This window comes from Bufo bufo, chromosome 1, assembly GCF_905171765.1.
Source record: "Bufo bufo chromosome 1, aBufBuf1.1, whole genome shotgun sequence".
Taxonomy (NCBI): Eukaryota; Metazoa; Chordata; class Amphibia; order Anura; family Bufonidae; genus Bufo; species Bufo bufo.
In genome coordinates, this window is record NC_053389.1 from 768324444 (window position 1) to 768347786 (window position 23343).

A 23343-nucleotide genomic window follows, 5' to 3' on the forward strand; every position below is an offset into this window, starting at 1 on the left:
GCCCAAGATTGGGCGTCCTCTTTAAGCAATGAAATAATCATACCCACATGTTGACACTCATCCCCAGAAGAGTATGGACGCAGCCTAAAGTATAATTTACATGACTCCCTGAACCGGATGAAATTGTCACTACCCCCGGAAAACCTGTCCAGGAGAGCCACCTTTGGTTCAGGGCAGGCCTGGAACCCAGGCCTGCCCTAACTCCTATCCGTATGGGCACCTCTCGATGGTAGAGATGCCCATACACAGGAACCTAGAAAAGCCTGGTGGCCCTCGGATGCCCTTAAGGTAATGACAGGGCAGAGACAACCCGCTCCTTCCCTGGTGAAGGAACCAGCTGAGGCCTAGTGAACAACAAAGGGGGGGGATACAAAACACAACAAGCGGAACATTTAAAGAGGACCTTTTGCCAAAGAACTTGTATGGAAACAGTAACATTACCTAACAGTGTGGCCCCCAGTCATGTAATTCCGATTTTTTTTTTTTCAGAGGACCCCCTCTTTCGTCAGCTGTGGTCTCCGGTAATTCTGGCGCCTCATATGCTATTGAGGCATTCGGTTCGAGTAGGCATTGACAAAGATTTGTACAGGGTGCGGTTTTCTTCTCCCTGGCTAAGAGCGCATCCAATCAGAGCGCTACGCTCTTAGCCAGGGAGAAGGAGCTCAAAGCTCAAGCTTCGCGAGAACTTGAGCTTTTACACATCCCGAGGCATGCGCCATCTTGGAGTCCCCAGCGGAGAGGATCGCAGTGGCGGCATAGGCGGCAGCAGCAGCAGCATCCTGTCAGTAAGTATGAAAACTTAAAGGTCCTCTTTAACTTCTGAGGAAGTATGGATGAACAGGACTTCAACAAGAACCACACTCCAGCTCTTCCAAAACCAAATGAAGCTATCCAGAGCAAGGAGTGATGGGTAAAGTCAGACTAAATAGGGATGAGTAAAGGTCACATGATCCACACCTGAACAGGAGGTGTGGACATACCAGCAACACACAGGTAAAACCAAAAGAGGCTGTCAGATCACTAATGTGCAGATAATCTTTCAGACCTTCTAAAAGCTGTCACCGGTGTGACACGGTCCTTCAAAACAAACATACGCCTCACCTCTCGCCACGTCATCCACACCCTAGGACACTCCCCGCAGAACTTCCCGCTTGTGTCTGTAAAGACACTGATTCCCTTACCGCTGAAACTCTAGAACTCCCTGACCCTGCCACAACAGAACCCCCAACACTTCCAGGCACCAAACCGGACGCTGCTCCAGCACCCCCACTGAACCCTCCGGCACTCCAGGCCTGTGCCAGCACCCCAGGCCTGTGTCGGTGATGGCTGCGAAACCACAGCCCATGCTAACAAACTGACTAAGCCTCCCAACGGCTGGCCTAAACCTCTACCTAACTCCCCATCCCCGATACAAAGCCGACCGCCCCCGAACCCACCTGCGACAATCGACCCAGTGAGTACTCACCAAGCTACCTGGGCGCTGTGAACCCAGCAGCCGTAACTCCTGAATCCGGTCGCATCGTCCCGCCATCTTCTCCGCTCACAGCTGTCGAATACTCAGGGTATCGGGTGACCTCTGTTGATGGACGCTGGGCAGACTGCACTTGGGACGAAGATTCACTGCTGTAAACTGCCACTCCAGGAACTTGGGAAATTGCAGACTGCCCTCCCACAAATGAAAAGCAGGGGACACTGAAGAGCATTTGGCACACATCTCTCGGGGCAGGCTGAGCAGGGCCAGAAACGTGATGCCCGTTCACAGAGGTTTTTCAAGATGGCCCCTGTCTTCACCACTGCCTCCTGCCTGAACACAGGCAGCAGCAGTGCTGGAAACACCACTCCCATGCCAAGCCAGCTCCTCAGAAGAGAAGACTGATGCACCTGGACCTGACTCCCCACTGACTGTAGCTACGGAGGGGGAAGATGATACCCACCCCACTGATGGATTCCTCCCACGCCGGGAAGGCCATGGAGGATGCGGTCTCCAGCCCCCTGGCACAGAGGGTCCCCGGAGGGGCTCCTGACCCGATGCCGGATCCTGGGGGTAACCTCTGGGCTTAAAGGGAACCTGTCACCAGTTTTATGGTGTCCTAACTAAGGGCAACATAAATAAGTGACTGATTCTCTTAGCACAATGCTGGGTCACTTTCTTTAATTGACCTAGTCAATCTGCCAACATCTTGTATTGAAAAGCTCCAGCTGATAATGATGAGTCATGAATATTCATGAGCTCCTGACTCTCCCCGCCCACCTGCTGCTGAATGACAGTTTGTTTCCATATGAACCAGCAGCAGGTGGGCAGGGGAGTGGCTATAGCTCTGAATTAAATATACGCTGGACTCAATGACATCACGCCGGACTCCAATCAGCTCATTAGCATGCGGCATCTTTGTGTGTATATTATGAGATAACCATCTGTCACACCAGTAAGTGAATACATCTAAGGTACTTTTTAGTAGTTAATGATTGTATATAATTAGTTAGATTATAATCAAATATCCACATGACAGGTTCCCTTTAAGTGCACCGGAGGCCAGGACCTCCGCGACTGTCTGTCTCTGCGGTGTGGCATCCACTTCAGCACCCCCCAGCAAGCTCTGCACCTGCCCCTGGAGCCACTCAGGACCCCTGTACTCCGCTGGAGGATCACTTCCTCTTCAGCCATGGAGAAGGTAAGTGGCTAGATGCAGCAGAGCTAAATAGGTTCACTGCCGTTCACTGCCTTCTCCTATAAAATGGTGTTCTTTCTTCCCCCACAGACCCCTTTTAAAGCTGAGACCCCACCATTTACTAACCCCCACCCCCCGTAACTTAAACTGCCCAATCGCCATTACTGCTTCCCTGAACCATCCCCCGTCATGCCGGCCTCCCCCTAAGGCTACGCCTCCAGTCCGGCCTCACTGTACCAGAATCAAGCCTATTGCAGGCATATGATAACAAAACCAAACTCAGAATTATTAGATATGGTAACAGAAACATAGAAACATAGAATGTGTCGGCAGATAAGAACCATTTGGCCCACTTGGCCCATCTAGAACAAAGCTTACTGCATAGATGAAATAATAGAACCAAGCTTGGTCCTACCAGTGTGCTTTTGTTGTATTTCAGGAAACACCCTGCCACTTTTTTGCCAGGACATGCACTTTAAAAAATGACTCCTGAAACATACACGAGGGTTTTAACATAAGTACTAAAACAAGTGGCCTGTCGGTGCCCATGGCTCTCCAATGCTACTGTGGCCAACATCTCTATACCTTATGCTGGTAATACTGTAACTAACAGGTGGAATGGAGCTGCCAGCTCTCCAGAGGAAGGCTGTGGTGCTGACAGGCCAATTGTTATGTGGAGGATCTTCATGGCCATTTGACTGTGATACTACATGGTCGAGTCCCATTATTGTGACCACTTCCTACTTCAGATGTCAGCAGTGTGTAGCTCATGAAGGAAGTCATGTGTGCTGAGCTGGCTAGGTGGGTATATAAGGTGGGTGATAGGCTGTCTGCACACATATCCCTCATTGCTGTCATGGGTAAAAGGGGTGATTTATCAGAGCTGCAAAAAGGGATGATTTTTGGCTTTCGGGCCAAGGGTGGCCATATTTTTGGAACTGCACAGTGTGAACTGTTCTTGTGCTCCTGTGGTGAAAGTGTATGGTGAGTGGACGAATGTCACCATTGTGAATAAGCGACATGGAAACTGTGGAGCACAACGTGCCATTGAAGTGAGAGGTGAACGTCAGCTATGAAGGTGAGGGAGGGAGGACAGACACACTACAGTGGAGCAGCTCACTGCCAAAAGGAACCGGGATGCCAGACGTGTATCTGAAATAACAGTTCAGCGAACCCTACTGTGTGTGGGGCTCCGAAGCAGACATAAGGTCACTGCGCCTCTGCTAATGAAGTTGCATCCGCAAAAAAGGCTGCAATTTTCGTGGCAGTATTAGACTTCCGCTGATTGCCAAAGGTTACCTTGTCCAATCAGTCACATTTTCAGCATTTAACGGATAGACGTTGGCGTGTCAGGTAAGAAACACCAGAGAACAAACACCCTGCAACCACTGCAGGAAGAACACAAGCTGGTGGTGGCAGCGCTATGGTCTGGGGAATGTTTTTGTGGTATTCTCTGGGTTCACTCCTCCATGTGGAGGGCACTCTCAATCGATTTGGGTATGAATTCATCCTTGCAGATCATGTACAGCCATACATGCTGATTGTCTTTCCTGGGATGGATGGGATCTTCCAGCAAGACAATATGACGTCACATGGCTAGAAATGTCTGACATTGGTAGGAAGAACATAACCAAGACTTCCAACTACTAGCCTGACCTCCTAATTCTTCAACCTAATTGAGCATTTTTGGGACCTCCTTGATCATTGTGTCCACTCTAGGGATTCTCCCCAGGCCTCCTCCAGCAGCTCTGAGATGTACTGCAGTCACCATGGCTCCAGACACCTCTGACAACCTACCAGGACCTTATTGGGTTACTCCCAGCCTGTCTACCTACTGTCCATGCTGCACACGGCGGTTACTCTGGACATAAGCTGGTGGCCTAAATAATGGGGCTCAACCATGTATATTCACAGTTATACTCATCATATAATTGATATTGATACATCTGAAATATACAAACATGCAGTTACTATTATTCATCCTTAATTCAGTTTATGGTCATTAATTCAGTAAAACAGCACCATAAATATATTTCTACCCAATTCCTAATCCTCGTTTCATGACTTCTCTGTTATTGAGGTCCTTGAATAACTTGCTCAATGTGCCCTTTTTAGGAAACTAATTTAAGAACTCCTGTGACTACATTTTGTGAATTTTGATACCAATAATGACAGGAAAATTATATTTAGAGCTCACCTAATTCTGTATAACGTTAACTTTAGTCTCTAAACTCATCAATTATAGAGATGGCCAGTTCGCAGTGTTCGCCAGCGAACACCTGCGATCTGCCATCTTAACTGCCTGCTCCCGGAGACCGCATTTCATTTCACACCGGCTGGCGCACAGGCACAGGTAAGGACTTACCTGTGCCTCGCCTGACTTGTTAGTTAAGATGGCAGATCGCATGTGTTTGCTGGTGAACACTGCGAACTGGCCGTCACTGCAGGTGAAGTCCTTCTTAGGTTCTCTTCACCTTCCAACTATCCCCCCATCTAAAGCTTCTAACCTCCTAACCCAGGTCACAGCAGAGGAATAATACATAGCTCCCCACTGGAGAAAGCCCAGGCCCTGATGGCCTTCCCCTTCTCTACTTTAGAAAGTTTGAGGATGTGCTTGTAAGAGGCAGCCCTGAATCATCTAGCAGCATTTCCAGGACTTATATCTATGCAGACTGTCATGTTTCCCTCCGGCCACCAGAGGCCACTGTGACAGACATGAGTTGTGCTGTTCCATAGGCTAAGAAGGAGTTAATGAGTTTTCCCGGGCTGGTGTGTGCAGGAGCTAGCTGAGAAGAAGAAAAGGACTCTGTCCGGACCGAGGGAGTTTGATCCACAGGGAAGATAAGAAGGGATTTCTTCCTGCCTGCGCTGACACAGTCTAACAGAGGAAGATAGGAGTGTTTTTGTTCCTGGACTGAGCTGAGGAGAGCCGTGTCCCTCTTGGTAAAGAGAAAGACAGCCTGTCTGTGGTCAGACTTATAAATAGGGACTAAACAGAAATCCCTTTCTGCCAGTTGTGCAATTGAGCAATGGAGACTGCAAACTGTGTTCCAGGAAGAGGGTAATCGTGCAATGAGCATTTTGACCCCACAGGTGTTTTGCAAAAATGAATGCACAGCAGATGGTGCGAAGTAAAAAAAATTGCAGATTTCAAGCTAAAATTACATATAATTTAAATGAAATGTAATTTTCTGATTTTATGTCCCAATTTTTAAAAATTCTATGAAACACTTGGGTGGGTCAAGCCAATCACTATACGCCTAGGTGAATTCCTTGAAGGTTTAGTTTCTAAAACAGGCTATCTTTTTGAGGTATTATGATGTACTGGTACCTCAGGTGCTCTACAAATGTGACATGGTACCTGAGAACCATTTGTAATGACCGGCGTCACGCACAGGGAGGAAAAAGGGAAAGCCCTGCCCAAGGGAGAGGGAAAGGTGGTGACCCCTAACTCACCTTGCGGCTGGCACCTGACTGCCCTGACGTCCCTAGACGGGTTCCTCACCCGTGCGGCGATCACGTGCCTAAACCCTGGCTTTCCCTAAAATGAGCCCTAGATAGTGAACGGGCCGGTGGGATCGCTAGTCCGCACCACTGTCACTAAGAGGGAAACACCAGGGAGAGGACAGACAAAACAGACAAACACATACACCCAGGTGGGCGACCACAATAGACCACAAAGGTCCAACAGGGATCCGGAGGGTAGCGTTCTGGACCAACTACCAGAGAACGCAGCAACACAGCTCCAGAGGGTCAGAATAGATGTCCAGGCAGGAAGCTCTATTTCTGGCAACCAGAGAAGTGTGAGAGGGGAATATAAGGAGGTTTGGGAGTGCTGGACAAGGAACAGCTGAGGAGAAGGAGCTACGGATCCCTGAGTGAGCCAAAAGGGTTTGCAAAGCAAACCCAGAAAGCTACCATGAGGAAACAGCCCTATCTTACATAGAGCGTGCAGCCAACCGCTGTGACTTCCTGACCCCGGGTATAACGGAGTCAGACGTGGTTCTTCACACCCTCGTGACACCATTTGAGTGAAATTTAGTCTCCAAAAGCCAAATAGCGCTTCTTCTCTTCTAAGCCCTGCAACATGCCCAAACGTTTTTGCGTATTGCCATATTCAGGAGAAAATGGGTAACAAATAGCTGCATGCTTTTTCTCATGTTACTCTTTGTGAAAATGAAACACTTGAGGCTAAAGCAACACTTTATTGGAAGAAATTACATCTTTCATTTTCATGGCCAAGTGTTTGTAAATTCTGTGAAATGCATGTTGGGTCAAATCACTCAATAAACCCTAAATTCCTTGATGGGTGTAGTTTCCAAAATGTGGTCACCTTTTGGGGGTTTCCACTGTCAAGATCTCTTCAAATGTGACGTGATGTGCCTGAAATCCATTCCAGCAAAATCTGCCCTCCAAAAGCCATATGGCGCTCCTTCCCTTCTGAACCCTGTAGTGTGCCCATACAACAGTTTATAACCATGTATCTATGTCGAAAAATGGAAAACTTGGGGGCTAAAGCAAAATTTTATTGTAAGAAATGAAATTTCATAGCCAAGTGTTTCTAAATTCTATAAAACACCTGTAGGGTCAAAGCACTCACTACACCCCTTGATGGATGTAGTTTATAAAATGGGGTCAGGGTCTCTTAAGATACAACATGGTGCCCCAAAACCATTCCAGTCAAATATGCCCTCCAAAAACCATATGGCATTCCTTCCATTCTGTCGGTTTTGGAAATTTTCTTGAAAATTTTAAAAGTCTTCTAACATCCTAAAAAAATAAAATGACATTTACTAAATGATGCCAGTATAAAGTAGACTTATAGTGAATGTTAATAACTATTTTATGAGGTATCACTATCTGTCTTAAAAGCAGAAAAATGCTAATTTTTCAATTTTCTACAATTGTTGGATTTATTTTTTTAAATAAAACATATCGGCTCAAATCGAAAACTACCATGAAGGGCAATGTGTCACCAAAAATGTGTCTGTGTCTCAGTTATGACCACAGAGTGAAACATGTCAGAATACAAAGACACTGTACACTATTAACCCCTTCTCGACTGTCTCATTTATATTTACATTGGCAGTAGAGTATTTAAAAATGGTGCCCGCTCACGAGTGCAGCAGGCGCCGTAGCCTGGTGCCTGGTGTTTTTTAAAGCAGGCATCTGGGAATAATGTATGTGATAGATGATAATGTAGATCACTTGCATTTAACCCCTCAGATGCCATTATCAAATGCGGCAACTGCATCCGGGAGGTAAAAAAATGGGAGCGCATGCTCCCAGCCATATACCGGCTCCCCCTAGCAAGATTGGGGGAGCCAGATTGTGTGTGCAGCAGTCTCAATTCTCCTGAATGATCTGAGGCTGCCACACATAAGTTCTTATGGAGAGCCTGTCTCTTGCAATTCTCATAGACTCCAATGTTAAGGCAGGGAACGGGGGGCGGGGAGGGTCTATTCAATGAGAGAAGCAATCTAATGATTCCCTAGGGGAACTATTAAGTAGTGTAAAAAAAAGCTTTTAAAAATCCTTTTTTAATATAAAAATTTAAATCACTCCCTTTTCTCCCCAAATTAACATAAAAATACAATAAAAAAAATTAAAAACAGTGCATCGCCAAATGTGAAAACTCCCATACTATTAAAATATAAAAATACTCATCCCATACGGCAAATGGTGAAACGGTAAAGTCAAAATTATATATTGGTCACCTCCCAGAATTTTTTTTATAAAAAGTGATCAAAAAGTCATACACACCGAAAAGTGTGTTTTCACACAATAAAAAGAACAGATAACCCATAAAAAAAAAATATGAGCTCTCACACAGATCCGTACACAAAATAAAAAAGTTATAGGGGTCAAAATATGGCGTTGCAAAGGAAAAATCGTTTGGTTTTTTTCAGTATTAAACTGCAAGAAAACTATACATATGTGGTATCGTTTTAATCATACTGAAAGTAACAGGTCGGTTTTATGGCATAGCAAACTTTTTAAAAAATATTGTTAAAAATATGGGGCTGAAAACCCTTTATTTTACATTATAGGTTTAAAGCAATCTTTTTTTAGTGTAATTTTTTAGAAAAAGCTGACATGGTACATAAAGAATAACACTATATCTGGTAATTATATGACTTGTATGTGGCATATTTCCGTGCAATCTCTAATTCAATTTTTTTTTCCAGACATGTTGGGCAGAAACTAGTTAGTTTCATGTCTGCCCAGACATACTATAGGACATGGAGAAACAGGGAATCCTGCTTCCTAACTTTCTGCAACACTAGTAATGGAGGACATTACACAGCAGAGCTAAACAGTTTAGATGTGAATCCAGTAGTTAAATAAGCAATTCTCCTTCTTTCCTCTTTCCCTCCTCGTCTCTCCATGGTATTCAGGCAATTTGAGCAATGAACTGAGAGTTAGTGAAGAGGAGGAAGGAGCAGGAGAGGAGTCTGATAAGAGGAGAAGTAAGCATATTTTTCTGATAAGATATATTACAAACTTTCTTATATTCACTTGCACAATTCATTTCTGAAAATTTTTTAATGCCATTCTTTTATACTGTTGACTATTAAAGCTTGTTAAGATAAATATAACACAAGATAATGGAGAATTTAAACACATAAAATCTCCCGGGAGGTTTCAGTTATTTATATGTCTTGTATATGTAATTGCAGTCCCTGACCTGCTTTATGTTCCCTGGGGGTAAGGATGAGACTTTGTAACATTGAGAAATGTATATAAATCCCTCTCAACATCAATGAGAAGCTGCAAGACTAAAGATTTCATGCCATCGTTAAGGTAATATTTTTCTGATTACTTTTCCAAGTTTATCTCTCTCAATCACCGAGATAGGAAAAAAATGTGCACTTGTTTTACTTTATAAAAATAACATTTATTGAATAGTGTACAGTACAGTGGGCAGGTTATGGCTCATCCTACTTATATGCCATAATTGTCTACAGAGGAAATCCTCATTAATATCTGTGCTTAGCTAGCATTGGCCAGACCTAGCTCTGTCTATAACCCATCTAAAAAGAACCTCATTACCCATTTACTAGCGGCAGCCAAGGTCTTAATTCCCTCGCATTGGCTTAGTCAATCCCCCCCTCACCCCAAGAATGGGAAGCGAAGGTAAACCAACTAAGTTAATTTGAAGAACTCTCTAGCCTTGCCAATAGGACAAGAGATAGCTATCACAAAATCTGGTTTCCATGGTGACAACTCCAGTCGCATTAAAGACATAATGCCCCACTACCTACAGTAGATCTACATAAGGACCATAAAAAAAAAAAAGGTTTACAGATTCGCTGGCTGTCCATCTTAAACCACAACCCCACCCCTTTCAACCGGCTGTCTCTCAGCTGGATTACAATATGTTATGTTATATATTGAAATATGTATGTTTGTTTATCCTATTATGTTGCTTATAATCTTAAAATAAAGAATTATAAATAAAAAAATAAAATGAGGAAGCACAGAATAAAAATAAGAGCGCTTACTTTTTACACCGGCACAGGATGGGCACAACGTATTGGGCTCTGAAATAGCATTCCTGTGGAAAAAGTTTCATTTTCACAAGTGGTAATAGGAGTAAAAGCACTCTAAAGTTTGTTACATGGCATACAGGTCCATATTATGAACCCATAGGCACTCCATGAATGGTGTACATTGCCTCCTTGAAACATTGTATTCTTGAATAGAAATACATTTAGGGAAGAATATCTCTGTAAGACATCTGTATATCAAATATCATTAAACTGGAGATAACCCCCTGACTAACTCCTCACATATATCAGAGTAATATGGTGACCATAGTCTGGTGTGAGTAGACATTGTATCTCCGGTTCCTTCAGATTTTATGCAGAGGCACATGGAAGCTTTTTCTCATAGATTCATTGGCGCTATGGGTTACATATTATAGATGCATAAGATAGCCATGTACATGAGGTCTTCTTCTGAAATGGAGCATGAAAGCTGTAATAGGGGCTCTCTCTAGTTGCAATTTTTGAAAAACATCACAGTAAAAAAAACTATAAAAATTTTAAAGAAAACTCTTTAATGTATATATGGCCAATTTTCTTTCGCCAAACTTTATTTTTAAAAAACCTAAGATTGTTCTGTCTTCTTACACGTTCACACAGTGTGCAGTCTGATATTCAGCATAACCCATTCCTGTAGTCCAAATAAGAGGACTGTTCTTTGTAGTCTAACTTGTTTATTGGTCAACAGGTTGTACTCTCTGTGCGGTGCGCGTGAGTGAGAGATTGTATATGTGTGGTAAAACTACAAGAATACAAAATACATGTATAAGTATTAAGTAGAGATGAGCGAATTTCTCAAAAATTTGATTTGGCCGGTTTGCTGAATTTTCCAAAAAAAGATTCAATTTGAATTTATTTGTAGCGAATCACATTAAAAAGCGGCTATTTCCTGGCTGCAGAGAGCCTGTATAGTGGTGTAGAACACTGTGCCTTGCAGTAACACGCATAGGGAGTCTGCTGGGGTAATGAAATAATACTGTGAGTCCGTATGACATGCAGATGACAGACGTCGCTCTTAGAATCACTGCACACTCCACTTATTTGGTCAGTTATGGGGCCAAAACTGACCAAATAACTCAAGTGTGAAGTCAGCCTTACAGGTCAATGTTAGCGCCAGGTATAAAGAACCGTGCAGAGGCCCAAGCTCCTATTATAGCATGAAAGAGCGCACTCCTTTTAAACCGTCAGCTGATTCCATATAGATGTCTACAGAACCTGTTCTATTAAACGCTTATACAAGTAGAGCCCCCCCGACAGAGTGGAGAGGGTGTCAGCAGTAAGTTTGTGTGTTGACGTCACTGATTATTTTGCCCTTCCTCTGATCCGTCAGAACAATAACCCCCAAAAAACTAATACTGTCTGTTGAGCATCAGCCTTCACTCAGTCAGCATTTGGTCAGTAATCCATCACTATTGCTAAAAACAAGAGTGGATCCAAAACAGAGATGACACGTGAACGGAATATTTGCATGTCTTCTGTGTTTTGTACCCACTCCTGCTTTTGGCTACCAAATCATAAGCCAATTCTGATGGGACCATACAGGCCTTACAGCTGCTACACAGACAGTATCCGTTGTGCGTGACATTTTTCCTTCCTTCTGACAGATCAGAAGAAGGGTCAAATAAATGATGTCAACAAGGCCAAAAAGGGGTACAGACTTCCCACTGGAGAGCTAGTATTTAAATACCCGTGCCACCAATCCAAAACATGTTAGGCAATCATGTGATATCCGGAAGACTAATTGGTCAAAGGCACAGGTGAACTGCACAGTGGCCAATTGTGCTAGTGCAGCTGCGCCCTTTGACCAAAGGACCTTCCATGACGTCAAACGCGTCATGATCCCACGAGATATTCAGAGGCCGCGTAATGGCCAGTCACGCAAGCGGCGAAGTCAGGGGGATGGGTCATATGATCGTGAGTCCCGATCACATGATCTCCTATGGTTCAACCCACCAGAAAGCGGAGGTAAATATCACAGATCATAGACAAATAAATACATAGGCATTAGTGGTATAGTTATATATACAATAAAAGTGCATTGTGCATACTACGTGGGCAATAATAAATTGGTAAATAGACTGAAGGTGGTGAAATGACCCCCGGCGGTCATGAACAAATGAATACATAGGCATTAATGATGCAATAATGTATACAATAAAAGTGCATTGTGCATACTACATGGACAATAATAAATTAATAAATAAACTGAAGGTTGGTGAAATGGCAAACAAAGTCACGGGATCACCAAATGATGTGGTGGCCGATAAGGGATGCCCACCAGAGGGGGATCGCGCGACTAAGAATTATAAGAGATTGAACGATGACTAAAGGTGGGGTAGATTGAGTCGCGGCCACAGGATCTCCCAAACGTACAGAGGCCAAAAAAGGATCTCGAACAGAGGGAGGTCATGTGACAGAGAGTCACAAATACCGGAAAAGAAAAGAGTGAAGTGAATCGCGGTCACGGGGTCTCCCGATGGTGCGGCGGCCAAAAAAAAAAAAGGTGCGTCGGGGTGTGCAGTCTTCCTGTGGACCTGTTACTTTTATATACGGTATGTGACTTTGCTTTGTTTGGACCGCATGTCTGACTATCTCTGTTGTGGTTCTCTGCCTTTTGAACCATTTTTGGTCGTCATTTATCTATCATCTCCTACAGCTTGCACATGCACTTTACTGTTTGTTATACTTAGCTGTATAGATACAACTATACATTTAGAAAGAGCCACATTTGAGGGTTGATACTTTTTGCCCTCTACCTATAATAGATAATATGCACTTGCACTTTCATATTTAATGCATTCATTTGCATTGTGGATACTCTTTTTAAGTGTACATTTTGTATAGGAGCTTCTTTATATACAGGCGTCTATACCTTTGGTCACTTACCCCATTACTCTGTTATACTGGATAAACTCTCCCAGGATTGTACTGCACTTTTTGCACTTGTTCGTCATCTCTTTGTATATGTTTTTAATTATATGCTCAATAAAATAATATTTTTTAGCTTAATAGTTCTCAGTGTTTCTTTATAGGTTATCTAGTCATTTTCTGAGTTAAGCTCTAGTTAGGGGCTTCACTGCCTTTCTACACCATTCTTTATGTAACCTATTTCTGCACTAGCATATAATACTTGTCTGGCTATGGGAACAGAAAAGGACAGAGGCAGGTTGAGGACAGGAGAGGGCACAGAGCCTGCTCCTGGGCCATGCCAACTAAGGGTTGTGTCTGACAACCCCACCGACTCTTAGCTGGGGGTGTCTGATGTCACTTAGGACGAAGTGGATGACCGAGTCAACCAATCAAGCACCGCTAGGTTGCAGGTCAAGACACGACCGCTAGATGACACCAGGAGTTCAGGCCTCTACAAGTGACCTCTGCTGCCACCCACACTTACTCTGCCGCTCCCCTGTGCATGGCCTGGCACTTCTCTGTCTGACATACTGTTAGATCAAATAAATAAATAAAAAGGAAATTAATACACTCCAAAAAAGGCTGTAATTTTGTCACTTCACCGTACCAAGGCTAATAAGCCCTTTTTTTCCACTAATACGCCATAAAAAAGGCTTTAAAACAACTGCACCGCTAAACGGCAAATAAGTCCTTTTTTTCCAGTAATACATCCCCAAAAAGGCTAATAGGATTGGACTCTGTTCTCCTTTTATAGTGTGGAATAATTCCTCCCTATTCTTTCCCAACACTTCTAATGATCTTTACCTGAACTTCTATTCAGCCAAAAAAAAGTTTTAAAGTCTTTTCTACCACTGTCCCTAGCGCCTGCTGACGTCTCTCCCTGCACTAAGTACACTGGAAAATGGCTGAATCCAAGATGGTTGAGGCTATTTATAGGGCTGTGACATCACAGGGGCTGGCTGCTGATTGGCTGCATGCATGGCATTGTGGGTAATCCCTTTCTCCCAGAGTTCTTTGCTCCATGCCCTAACACGTGCAGCAACGTGCGATTCGTTACCTTGAAGCGTGAGGAAATTCGGATTCGGTGCAAATCAAATTTTTCCAGAAATTCGGATCGAATTCCACTTTGTCAACTTCGATTCGCTGATCTCTAGTATTAAGTATAAGATAGCATGTACTATACCATTACATTAACAATGAAGGCACATGGTAAAATGGCTGCCTATACACAGGATTGTATGCCTAGCTAACAGTCAAAACTCCCTGAGTAACAATTGCAAACTAACTAAACAGCTCTACATAACATCATGTCCCTGAAACAGAGGTTGATCTCTTACCAGATATGCTTATGCAAGGATATACTTGATCTGGGCTGTGTGCATATACATGTCATGGTGTAGCAGTGTATATACTGGATCGGGGCTGTGTGCATATACATGTCATGGTGTAGCAGTGTATATACTGGATCGGGGCTGTGTGTATATACAATAAACTACCTCACTATGACATGTATATACACACAGTCTAGACCCAGTATATACACTACTACACCATGACATGTACAGTATATACACACAACCCATATCCAGTATATACACTGCTACACCATGTCATGTATATACACACATCCCAGATCCAGTATATACACTACTACACCATGACATGTACAGTATACAGTGGGGGAAATAATTATTTGACCCCTCACTGATTTTGTAAGTTTGTCCAATGACAAAGAAATGAAAAGTCTCAGAACAGTATCATTTCAATGGTAGGTTTATTGTAACAGTGGCAGATAGCACATCAAAAGGAAAATCGAAAAAATAACTTTAAATAAAAGATAGCAACTGATTTGCATTTCATTGAGTGAAATAAGTATTTGAACCCTCTAACAAAAAAAGACTTAATACTTGGTGGAAAAACCCTTGTTTGCAAGCACAGAGGTCAAACGTTTCTTGTAATTGATGACCAAGTTTGCGCACATTTTAGGAGGAATGTTGGTCCACTCCTCTTTGCAGATCATCTCTAAATCCCTAAGGTTTCGAGGCTGTCTCTGTGCAACTCTGAGCTTGAGCTCCCTCCATAGGTTTTCGATTGGATTAAGGTCCGGAGACTGACTAGGCCACTCCATGACCTTAATGTGCTTCTTCTTGAGCCACTCCTTTGTTGCCTTTGCTGTATGTTTTGGGTCATTGTCGTGCTGGAACACCCATCCACGACCCATTTTCAGTTTCCTGGCAGAGGGAAGGAGGTTGTCGCTCAGGATTTCACGATACATGGCTCCGTCCATTTTCCCATTTATGCGAATAAGTTGTCCTGTGCCCTTAGCAGAAAAACACCCCCAAAGCAAAATGTTTCCACCCCCATGCTTGACGGTGGGGACGGTGTTTTGGGGGTCATAGGCAGCATTTTTCTTCCTCCAAACACAGCGAGTTGAGTTAATGCCAAAGAGCTCTATTTTGGTCTCATCAGACCACAGCACCTTCTCCCAGTCACTCTCTGAATCATTCAGGTGTTCATTGGCAAACTTCAGACGGGCCTGCACATGTGCCTTCCTGAGCAGGGGGACCTTGCGAGCCCTGCAGGATTTTAATCCATTGCGGTGTAATGTGTTTCCAATGGTTTTCTTGGTGACTGTGGTCCCTGCTAATTTGAGGTCATTAACTAACTCCTCCCGTGTAGTTCTAGGATGCTTTTTCACCTTTCTCAGAACCATTGACACCCCACGAAGTGAGATCTTGCGTGGAGCCCCAGAGCGAGGTCGATTGATGGTCATTTTGTGCTCCTTCCATTTTCGAACAATCGCACCAACAGTTGTCACCTTCTCTCCCAGCTTCTTGCTAATGGTTTTGTAGCCCATTCCAGCCTTGTGCAGGTCTACAATTTTGTCTCTGACATCCTTGGACAGCTCTTTGGTCTTTCCCATGTTGGAGAGTTTGGAGTCTGCTTGATTGATTGATTCTGTGGACAGGTGTCTTTTATACAGGTGACTAGTTAAGACAGGTGTCCTTAATGAGGGTGACTAATTGAGTAGAAGTGTCTAACCACTCTGTGGGAGCCAGAACTCTTAATGGTTGGTAGGGGTTCAAATACTTATTTCACTCAATGAAATGCAAATCAGTTGCTATCTTTTATTTAAAGTTATTTTTTCGATTTTCCTTTTGATGTGCTATCTGCCACTGTTACAATAAACCTACCATTGAAATGATACTGTTCTGAGACTTTTCATTTCTTTGTCATTGGACAAACTTACAAAATCAGTGAGGGGTCAAATAATTATTTCCCCCACTGTATACACACACAGACCAGATCCAGTATATACACTACTACACCATAACATGTATATACACACAGTCCAGATCCAGTTTATACACTACTACACCATGACCTGTATATACACAGCCCAGATCTGGTATATACGCTACTACACCATGACATGTATATACACACAGCCAACATCCAGTACAGGGAGTGCAGAATTATTAGGCAAGTTGTATTTTTGAGGATTAATTTTATTATTGAACAACAACCATGTTCTCAATGAACCCAAAAAACTCATTAAAATCAAAGATGAATATTTTTGGAAGTAGTTTTTAGTTTGTTTTTAGTTTTAGCTATTTTAGGGGGATATCTGTGTGTGCAGGTGACTATTACTGTGCATAATTATTAGGCAACTTAACAAAAAACAAATATATACCCATTTCAATTATTTATTTTTACCAGTGAAACCAATATAACATCTCAACATTCACAAATATACATTTCTGACATTCAAAAACAAAACAAAAACAAATCAGTGACCAATATAGCCACCTTTCTTTGCAAGGACACTGAAAAGCCTGCCATCCATGGATTCTGTCAGTGTTTTGATCTGTTCACCATCAACATTGCGTGCAGCAGCAACCACAGCCTCCCAGACACTGTTCAGAGAGGTGTACTGTTTTCCCTCCGTGTAAATCTCACATTTGATGATGGACCACAGGTTCTCAATGGGGTTCAGATCAGGTGAACAAGGAGGCCATGTCATTAGATTTTCTTCTTTTATACCCTTTCTTGCCAGCCACGCTGTGGAGTACTTGGACGCGTGTGATGGAGCATTGTCCTGCATGAAAATCATGTTTTTCTTGAAGGATGCAGACTTCTTCCTGTACCACTGCTTGAAGAAGGTGTCTTCAAGTAACTGGCAGTAGGACTGGGAGTTGAGCTTGACTCCATCCTCAACCCGAAAAGGCCCCACAAGCTCATCTTTGATGATACCAGCCCAAACCAGTACTCCACCTCCACCTTGCTGGCGTCTGAGTCGGACTGGAGCTCTCGGCCCTTTACCAATCCAGCCACGGGCCCATCCATCTGGCCCATCAAGACTCACTCTCATTTCATCAGTCCATAAAACCTTAGAAAAATCAGTCTTGAGATATTTCTTGGCCCAGTCTTGACGTTTCAGCTTGTGTGTCTTGTTCAGTGGTGGTCGTCTTTCAGCCTTTCTTACCTTGGCCATGTCTCTGAGTATTGCACACCTTGTGCTTTTGGGCACTCCAGTGATGTTGCAGCTCTGAAATATGGCCAAACTGGTGGCAAGTGGCATCTTGGCAGCTGCACGCTTGACTTTTCTCAGTTCATGGGCAGTTATTTTGCGCCTTGGTTTTTCCACACGCTTCTTGCGACCCTGTTGACTATTTTGAATGAAACGCTTGATTGTTCGATGATCACGCTTCAGAAGCTTTGCAATTTTAAGAGTGCTGCATCCCTCTGCAAGATATCTCACTATTTTTGACTTTTCTGAGCCTGTCAAGTCCTTCTTTTGACCCATTTTGCCAAAGGAAAGGAAGTTGCCTAATAATTATGCACACCTAATATAGGGTGTTGATGTCATTAGACCACACCCCTTCTAATTACAGAGATGCACATTACCTAATATGCTTAATTGGTAGTAGGCTTTCGAGCCTATACAGCTTGGCGTAAGACAACATGCATAAAGAGGATGATGTGGTCAAAATACTCATTTGCCTAATAATTCTGCACGCAGTGTATATATACTACTACACCATGAGGGACTGTCCCTCCAAAAGAGAGACACTTGGGAGGTATGGGATAGTGGAGTTTGAGAAGGAGACATGCATAGGACAGCTCTGAGATCCTGGAAACTTCTCTTTCCCAGGATGCCTTGCAATAACCCACATGTCACTTTTGGGTGTGGGAGGAAAACACCACACCGAACATAGGAGGTAAAGGGGTGAGGGAATAAGGCCTGGAAACTAGGGAAAGGAGATGGACACCTCATAGTAAAACCCTAATCAAAGTCCTGACTAACTACCGGTATGAACAGACCCCAGAGGTAGGGGAGTCCATACACAGGAATACCTAATGTCCTAACTCACCCTATAGGACCCTGGTACTAATGTCAGGACTGAGACAACCTGTTCCTCCAAAAGAAAGTGGCTATGGCAGCACCAGGAACTCAGCTGAGATCCACACACCAGCTATCCACAACTAAAACTGAAGCTATAAACCGCATAGCATAGTGGGAGAAACAACAATAAATAGAAAAGGTTAAAAGACCACAATAGCCACACCTGGGGAAAGAAGGTGTGACAAGCACCAGAAACAACACAGACGTCATTTGATCCAAACAGAAAACATGTCAGATCAAACCCTGTGTTGCCAGTCTCACCAATCTCCTGCCACCTATCGCGGGAACGTCCGTGACACCACAACGCTATAGTCTTTGTAACAGGAAAACAAAGTGTAATACAATTTAACACTGCTAGATGGTGCTAAAACCACACTGAACACTTCTGAATTACCCTGACTGTGGCAAAGTGAACCATAATGATGTTCTAACCCTGCTGGGCAGAACACTCCTTGCCTGGCTTCAACAGACTCCACTACTAGGTCCTTCATTCTTAGCAACCCATTTTGGTCAATGATGGGATCAAGTTTTTTTTAAATCGCTATCCTTGGAGACTGTTTGGCCTTTGCTGAGGTAGTCTATTTCCAGTGTATACGCTACTACACCATGACATGTATATACACACAGCCCCAATACAGTATATACACTGATACACCATGACATGTATATACACACAGCCCCAATCCAGTATATACACTGATACACCATGACATGTATATACACACAGCCCAGATCCAGTACAGTATATACACTACTACACCATGACATGTATATACACAGCCCAGATACAGTATATACACTACTACACCCTGACATGTACAGTACAGACCAAAGGTTTGGACACACCTTCTCATTCAAAGAGTTTTCTTTATTTTCATGACTATAAAGGCATCAAAACTATGAATTAACACATGTGGAATTATATACATAACAAACAAGTGTGAAACAACTGAAAATTTGTCATATTCTAGGTTCTTCAAAGTAGCCACCTTTTGCTTTGATTACTGCTTTGCACACTCTTGGCATTCTCTTGATGAGCTTCAAGAGGTAGTCCCCTGAAATGGTCTTCCAACAGTCTTGAAGGAGTTCCCAGAGATGCTTAGCACTTGTTGGCCCTTTTGCCTTCACTTTGCGGTCCAGCTCACCCCAAACCATCTCGATTGGGTTCAGGTCCGATGACTGTGGAGGCCAGGTCATCTGGCGCAGCACCCCATCACTCTCCTTCATGGTCAAATAGCCCTTACTTTCAAAGTTTTCCCAATTTTTCGGCTGACTGACTGACCTTAATTTCTTAAAGTAATGATGGCCACTCATTTTTCTTTACTTAGCTGCTTTTTTCTTGCCATAATACAAATTCTAACAGTCTATTCAGTAGGACTATCAGCTGTGTATCCACCTGACTTCTCCTCAACGCCACTAATGGTCCCAACCCCATTTATAAGGCAAGAAATTCCACTTATTAAACCTGACAGGGCACACCTGTGAAGTGAAAACCATTTCAGGGGACTACCTCTTGAAGCTCATCAAGAGAATGCCAAGAGTGTGCAAAGCAGTAATCAAAGCAAAAGGTGGCTACTTTGAAGAACCTAGAATATGACATATTTTCAGTTGTTTCACACTTGTTTGTTATGTATATAATTCCACATGTGTTAATTCATAGTTTTGATGCCTTCAGTCATGAAAATAAAGAAAACTCTTTGAATGAGAAGGTGTGTCCAAGCTTTTGGTCTGTACTGTATATACACAGCCCAGATCCAGTATATACACTACTACACCATGACATGTATATACACACAGCCTAGATCCAGTATATACACTACTACACCATGACATGTATATACACACAGTCCAGATCCAGTATATACACTGATACACCATGACATGTATATACACACAGCCTAGATCCAGTATATACACTACTACACCCTGACATGTATATACACAGCCCAGATCCAGTATATACACTACTACACCATGTCATGTATATACACACAGTCCAGATCCAGTATATACACTACTACACCATGACATGTATATACACACAGCCCAAATCCAGTATATACACTGATACACCATGACATGTATACACACAGCCTATATCCAGTATATACACTACTACACCATGACATGTGCAGTATATACACACAGCCCAGATACAGTATATAGACTACTACACCATGACCTGTATATCATACATCCCAACTTTCTGAATGGTCAAAGAGGGACACTTATGGTTTATTATGTGAAAGGTCCACTTTTCCTGCATATTTATATACTTCAATCGATTTTTTTTTAAATAAAAATATCTGAATATATCCTTCATTGTAGTTATCTCACGCCCACCAGACTTCAAAAGATGGGCAGGATTAACCACTCCAGGTGCCATAGATGCGATGCCGTTGGAGCCAATTTTTGGCATATGATGTGGGATTGTGAGTTCATCCGTCAGTTCTGGATTTCAGTTCTGGAGGTCCTCGTTCCTGGAACATTGCCGTTATGCCCCAAGATGTGCATTCTGGGAGTCTTTGATGAAGAGTCGTGGTCACACTACCACAGAATCTTCTTAGCGGAAACACTATTTCTGGCTAGAAAGGCAATTGCCATAAGATGGATGGGAGATTCCCCCCCCTCGAAGGGACAATGGCTCACTCTTGTGAACCATGCAGTCTCCATGGAGAACATCGTGTATAAGCATAGGGGCTGTCCACAAAAATTTGATAAAGTCTGGGGCGACTGGTGTGCCTCTCCTCTCACCTTACACTCACCGCGTCTGCACTCGACAGCTGACGGGTCACATTGATCTTCGAACCAATATTTAGATACTTTACAGCACTGTTGTCACTGATGTTAATGTTGGAGCATTTATGTGTGTGATTTGTCTAGTCTGTGAATAATGTATGCCGTCATGTCCTTTTACATGCTAGAGTCCTGATAAATGCCAATGTCTTTATGTATCACTGTTTTCTTGGTATTTTTGAGGCGCCCCTGCGTGGGCCATCACATTGCTACATGTATGCCATACTTGTGTCATTCTCTTTGAATAAAACGAGTTAAAAAAAAATAAAAATCTGAATATAAAGATTTCTAAAATCAAAATGACATCAAATAAGGAAATGATATGCAAGGTGGGCTTTAATATATAGATAGGAACCAGGGAAACACATTCCGGATCAATATTGTAAATGGAGTAATACCTCAGATCAAAAAGAGGGACACTTGGGAGGTATGGGATAGTGGAGTTTAAGAAGGAGACATGCATAGGACAGCTCTGAGATCCTGGAGACTTCTCTTTCCCAGGATGCCTTGCAATAACCTACAATGCAATAGTCTTTGTAACAGGAAAACAAAGTGTAATACAATTTAACACTGCTAGATGGTGCTATAACCACACTGAACACTTCTGAATTACCCTGACTGTGGCAAAGTGAACTGTAATGATTTTCTAACCCTGCTGGGCAGAACAATGATACTTAATCTTTTTCTTTGTTTTACAGAAAACATTATACCCGATGGATAATAACTGGACATCTATCAAACATTTCCAAATTGTAGCATTTTCAAACAATACAGATAAGAGTCATATTTTTTTCCTGATATTTTTCAGTATTTATATGTCAGGTTTACTGGGTAATTTAATCATAATTTCAACAGTGATCATTGATGTCCACCTACATACCCCCATGTATATGTTCCTCTGCAACCTGTCTGTTGTGGATATCATCTTTACATCTTCTACTCTTCCAAAGCTGATGGACATTTTACTCACAAGAAACTTCTCAATATCCTTCACACAATGCTTCGCCCAATTGTATTTCTTCATGTTTGCAGCCGGCACGGAGGACATCTTGTTGTCTTTGATGGCCTATGACCGATATGTGGCTGTCTGTAAGCCCTTACATTACCACCTCATCATGAATAAGAAGAAGTATATCCTCCTCTTATTGGGGACCTGGATTTGTGGGTCTGCAAATTCTGTATTCATGACTGTTTCAATCTACCACTTGGACCTGTGTAGATCTGATAAAATCCAGAATTTCTTCTGTGATATTAAAGCTTTGGAGAAGATCTCTTGTAATAACACTAGCTTGCACATCATCCTCTATGTAGAAACGATGCTACTTGCACTCTGTCCATTTCTCCTAAGCATAACATCCTACATTAAGATCATCAGAAGTATTTTAGTGATCAAGTCCACTAACAGTAGAAAAAAGACCTTCTCCACCTGCACGTCCCACCTTACAGTCCTCATTATTTTCTATGGCACTGGACTATGTATGTATATGAATCCCCCATCAGACCATTTGGAGGTGCAGGATGTGGTCTACTCAGTTTTATACACAGCTGTCACCCCCATGTTAAATCCTATTATATATAGTTTAAGAAATAAAGAGGTCAAGGGGGCAATGAGCAAGATTATTAGTAATAAAAAAAGGACCATCTTTCACTGATATTACAATTGTCAAATAAGGATTGATAAAAGATACAATATGGCCTGTATTAATAACCGATTACCTAATAAACATAGAACTAGAAAAATAACTACACAAAATAAAAGAAACAAGAAAAATATGCTAAGCAGGAATGTCTGAGTATCTGTATGTCCAGGCTTGGAGTATCAGGGGACGTGTAACCACATAAACAACCCCATTTGTGAGAAGAGGATTATGTATGTGACTACTTGAAAGTGTCCTCATATCTACATCGGGAAGACAGTGGATCTCTCCGCAGAATTTTGATTCACATAGGATACATCAGGCATCGAGAGAGCATTGCCCAGTCGCGACATATACAGGAAGTACATGGTGGTGAC

At 42.8% G+C, this 23343-nt stretch overlaps 1 protein-coding gene across 1 annotated transcript; it reads left to right on the forward strand.

The window, feature by feature from the left end:
* Positions 1-710: 710 nt before the first annotated feature.
* On the forward strand, positions 711-22981 carry LOC120987417 (olfactory receptor 1-like). The gene is made up of 3 exons (XM_040415894.1): positions 711-785; positions 2511-2672; positions 22028-22981. The coding sequence occupies exons 1-3, from the start codon at positions 711-713 to the stop codon at positions 22979-22981; spliced, it is 1191 nt and encodes a 396-aa protein (XP_040271828.1).
* Positions 22982-23343: the final 362 nt, after the last annotated feature.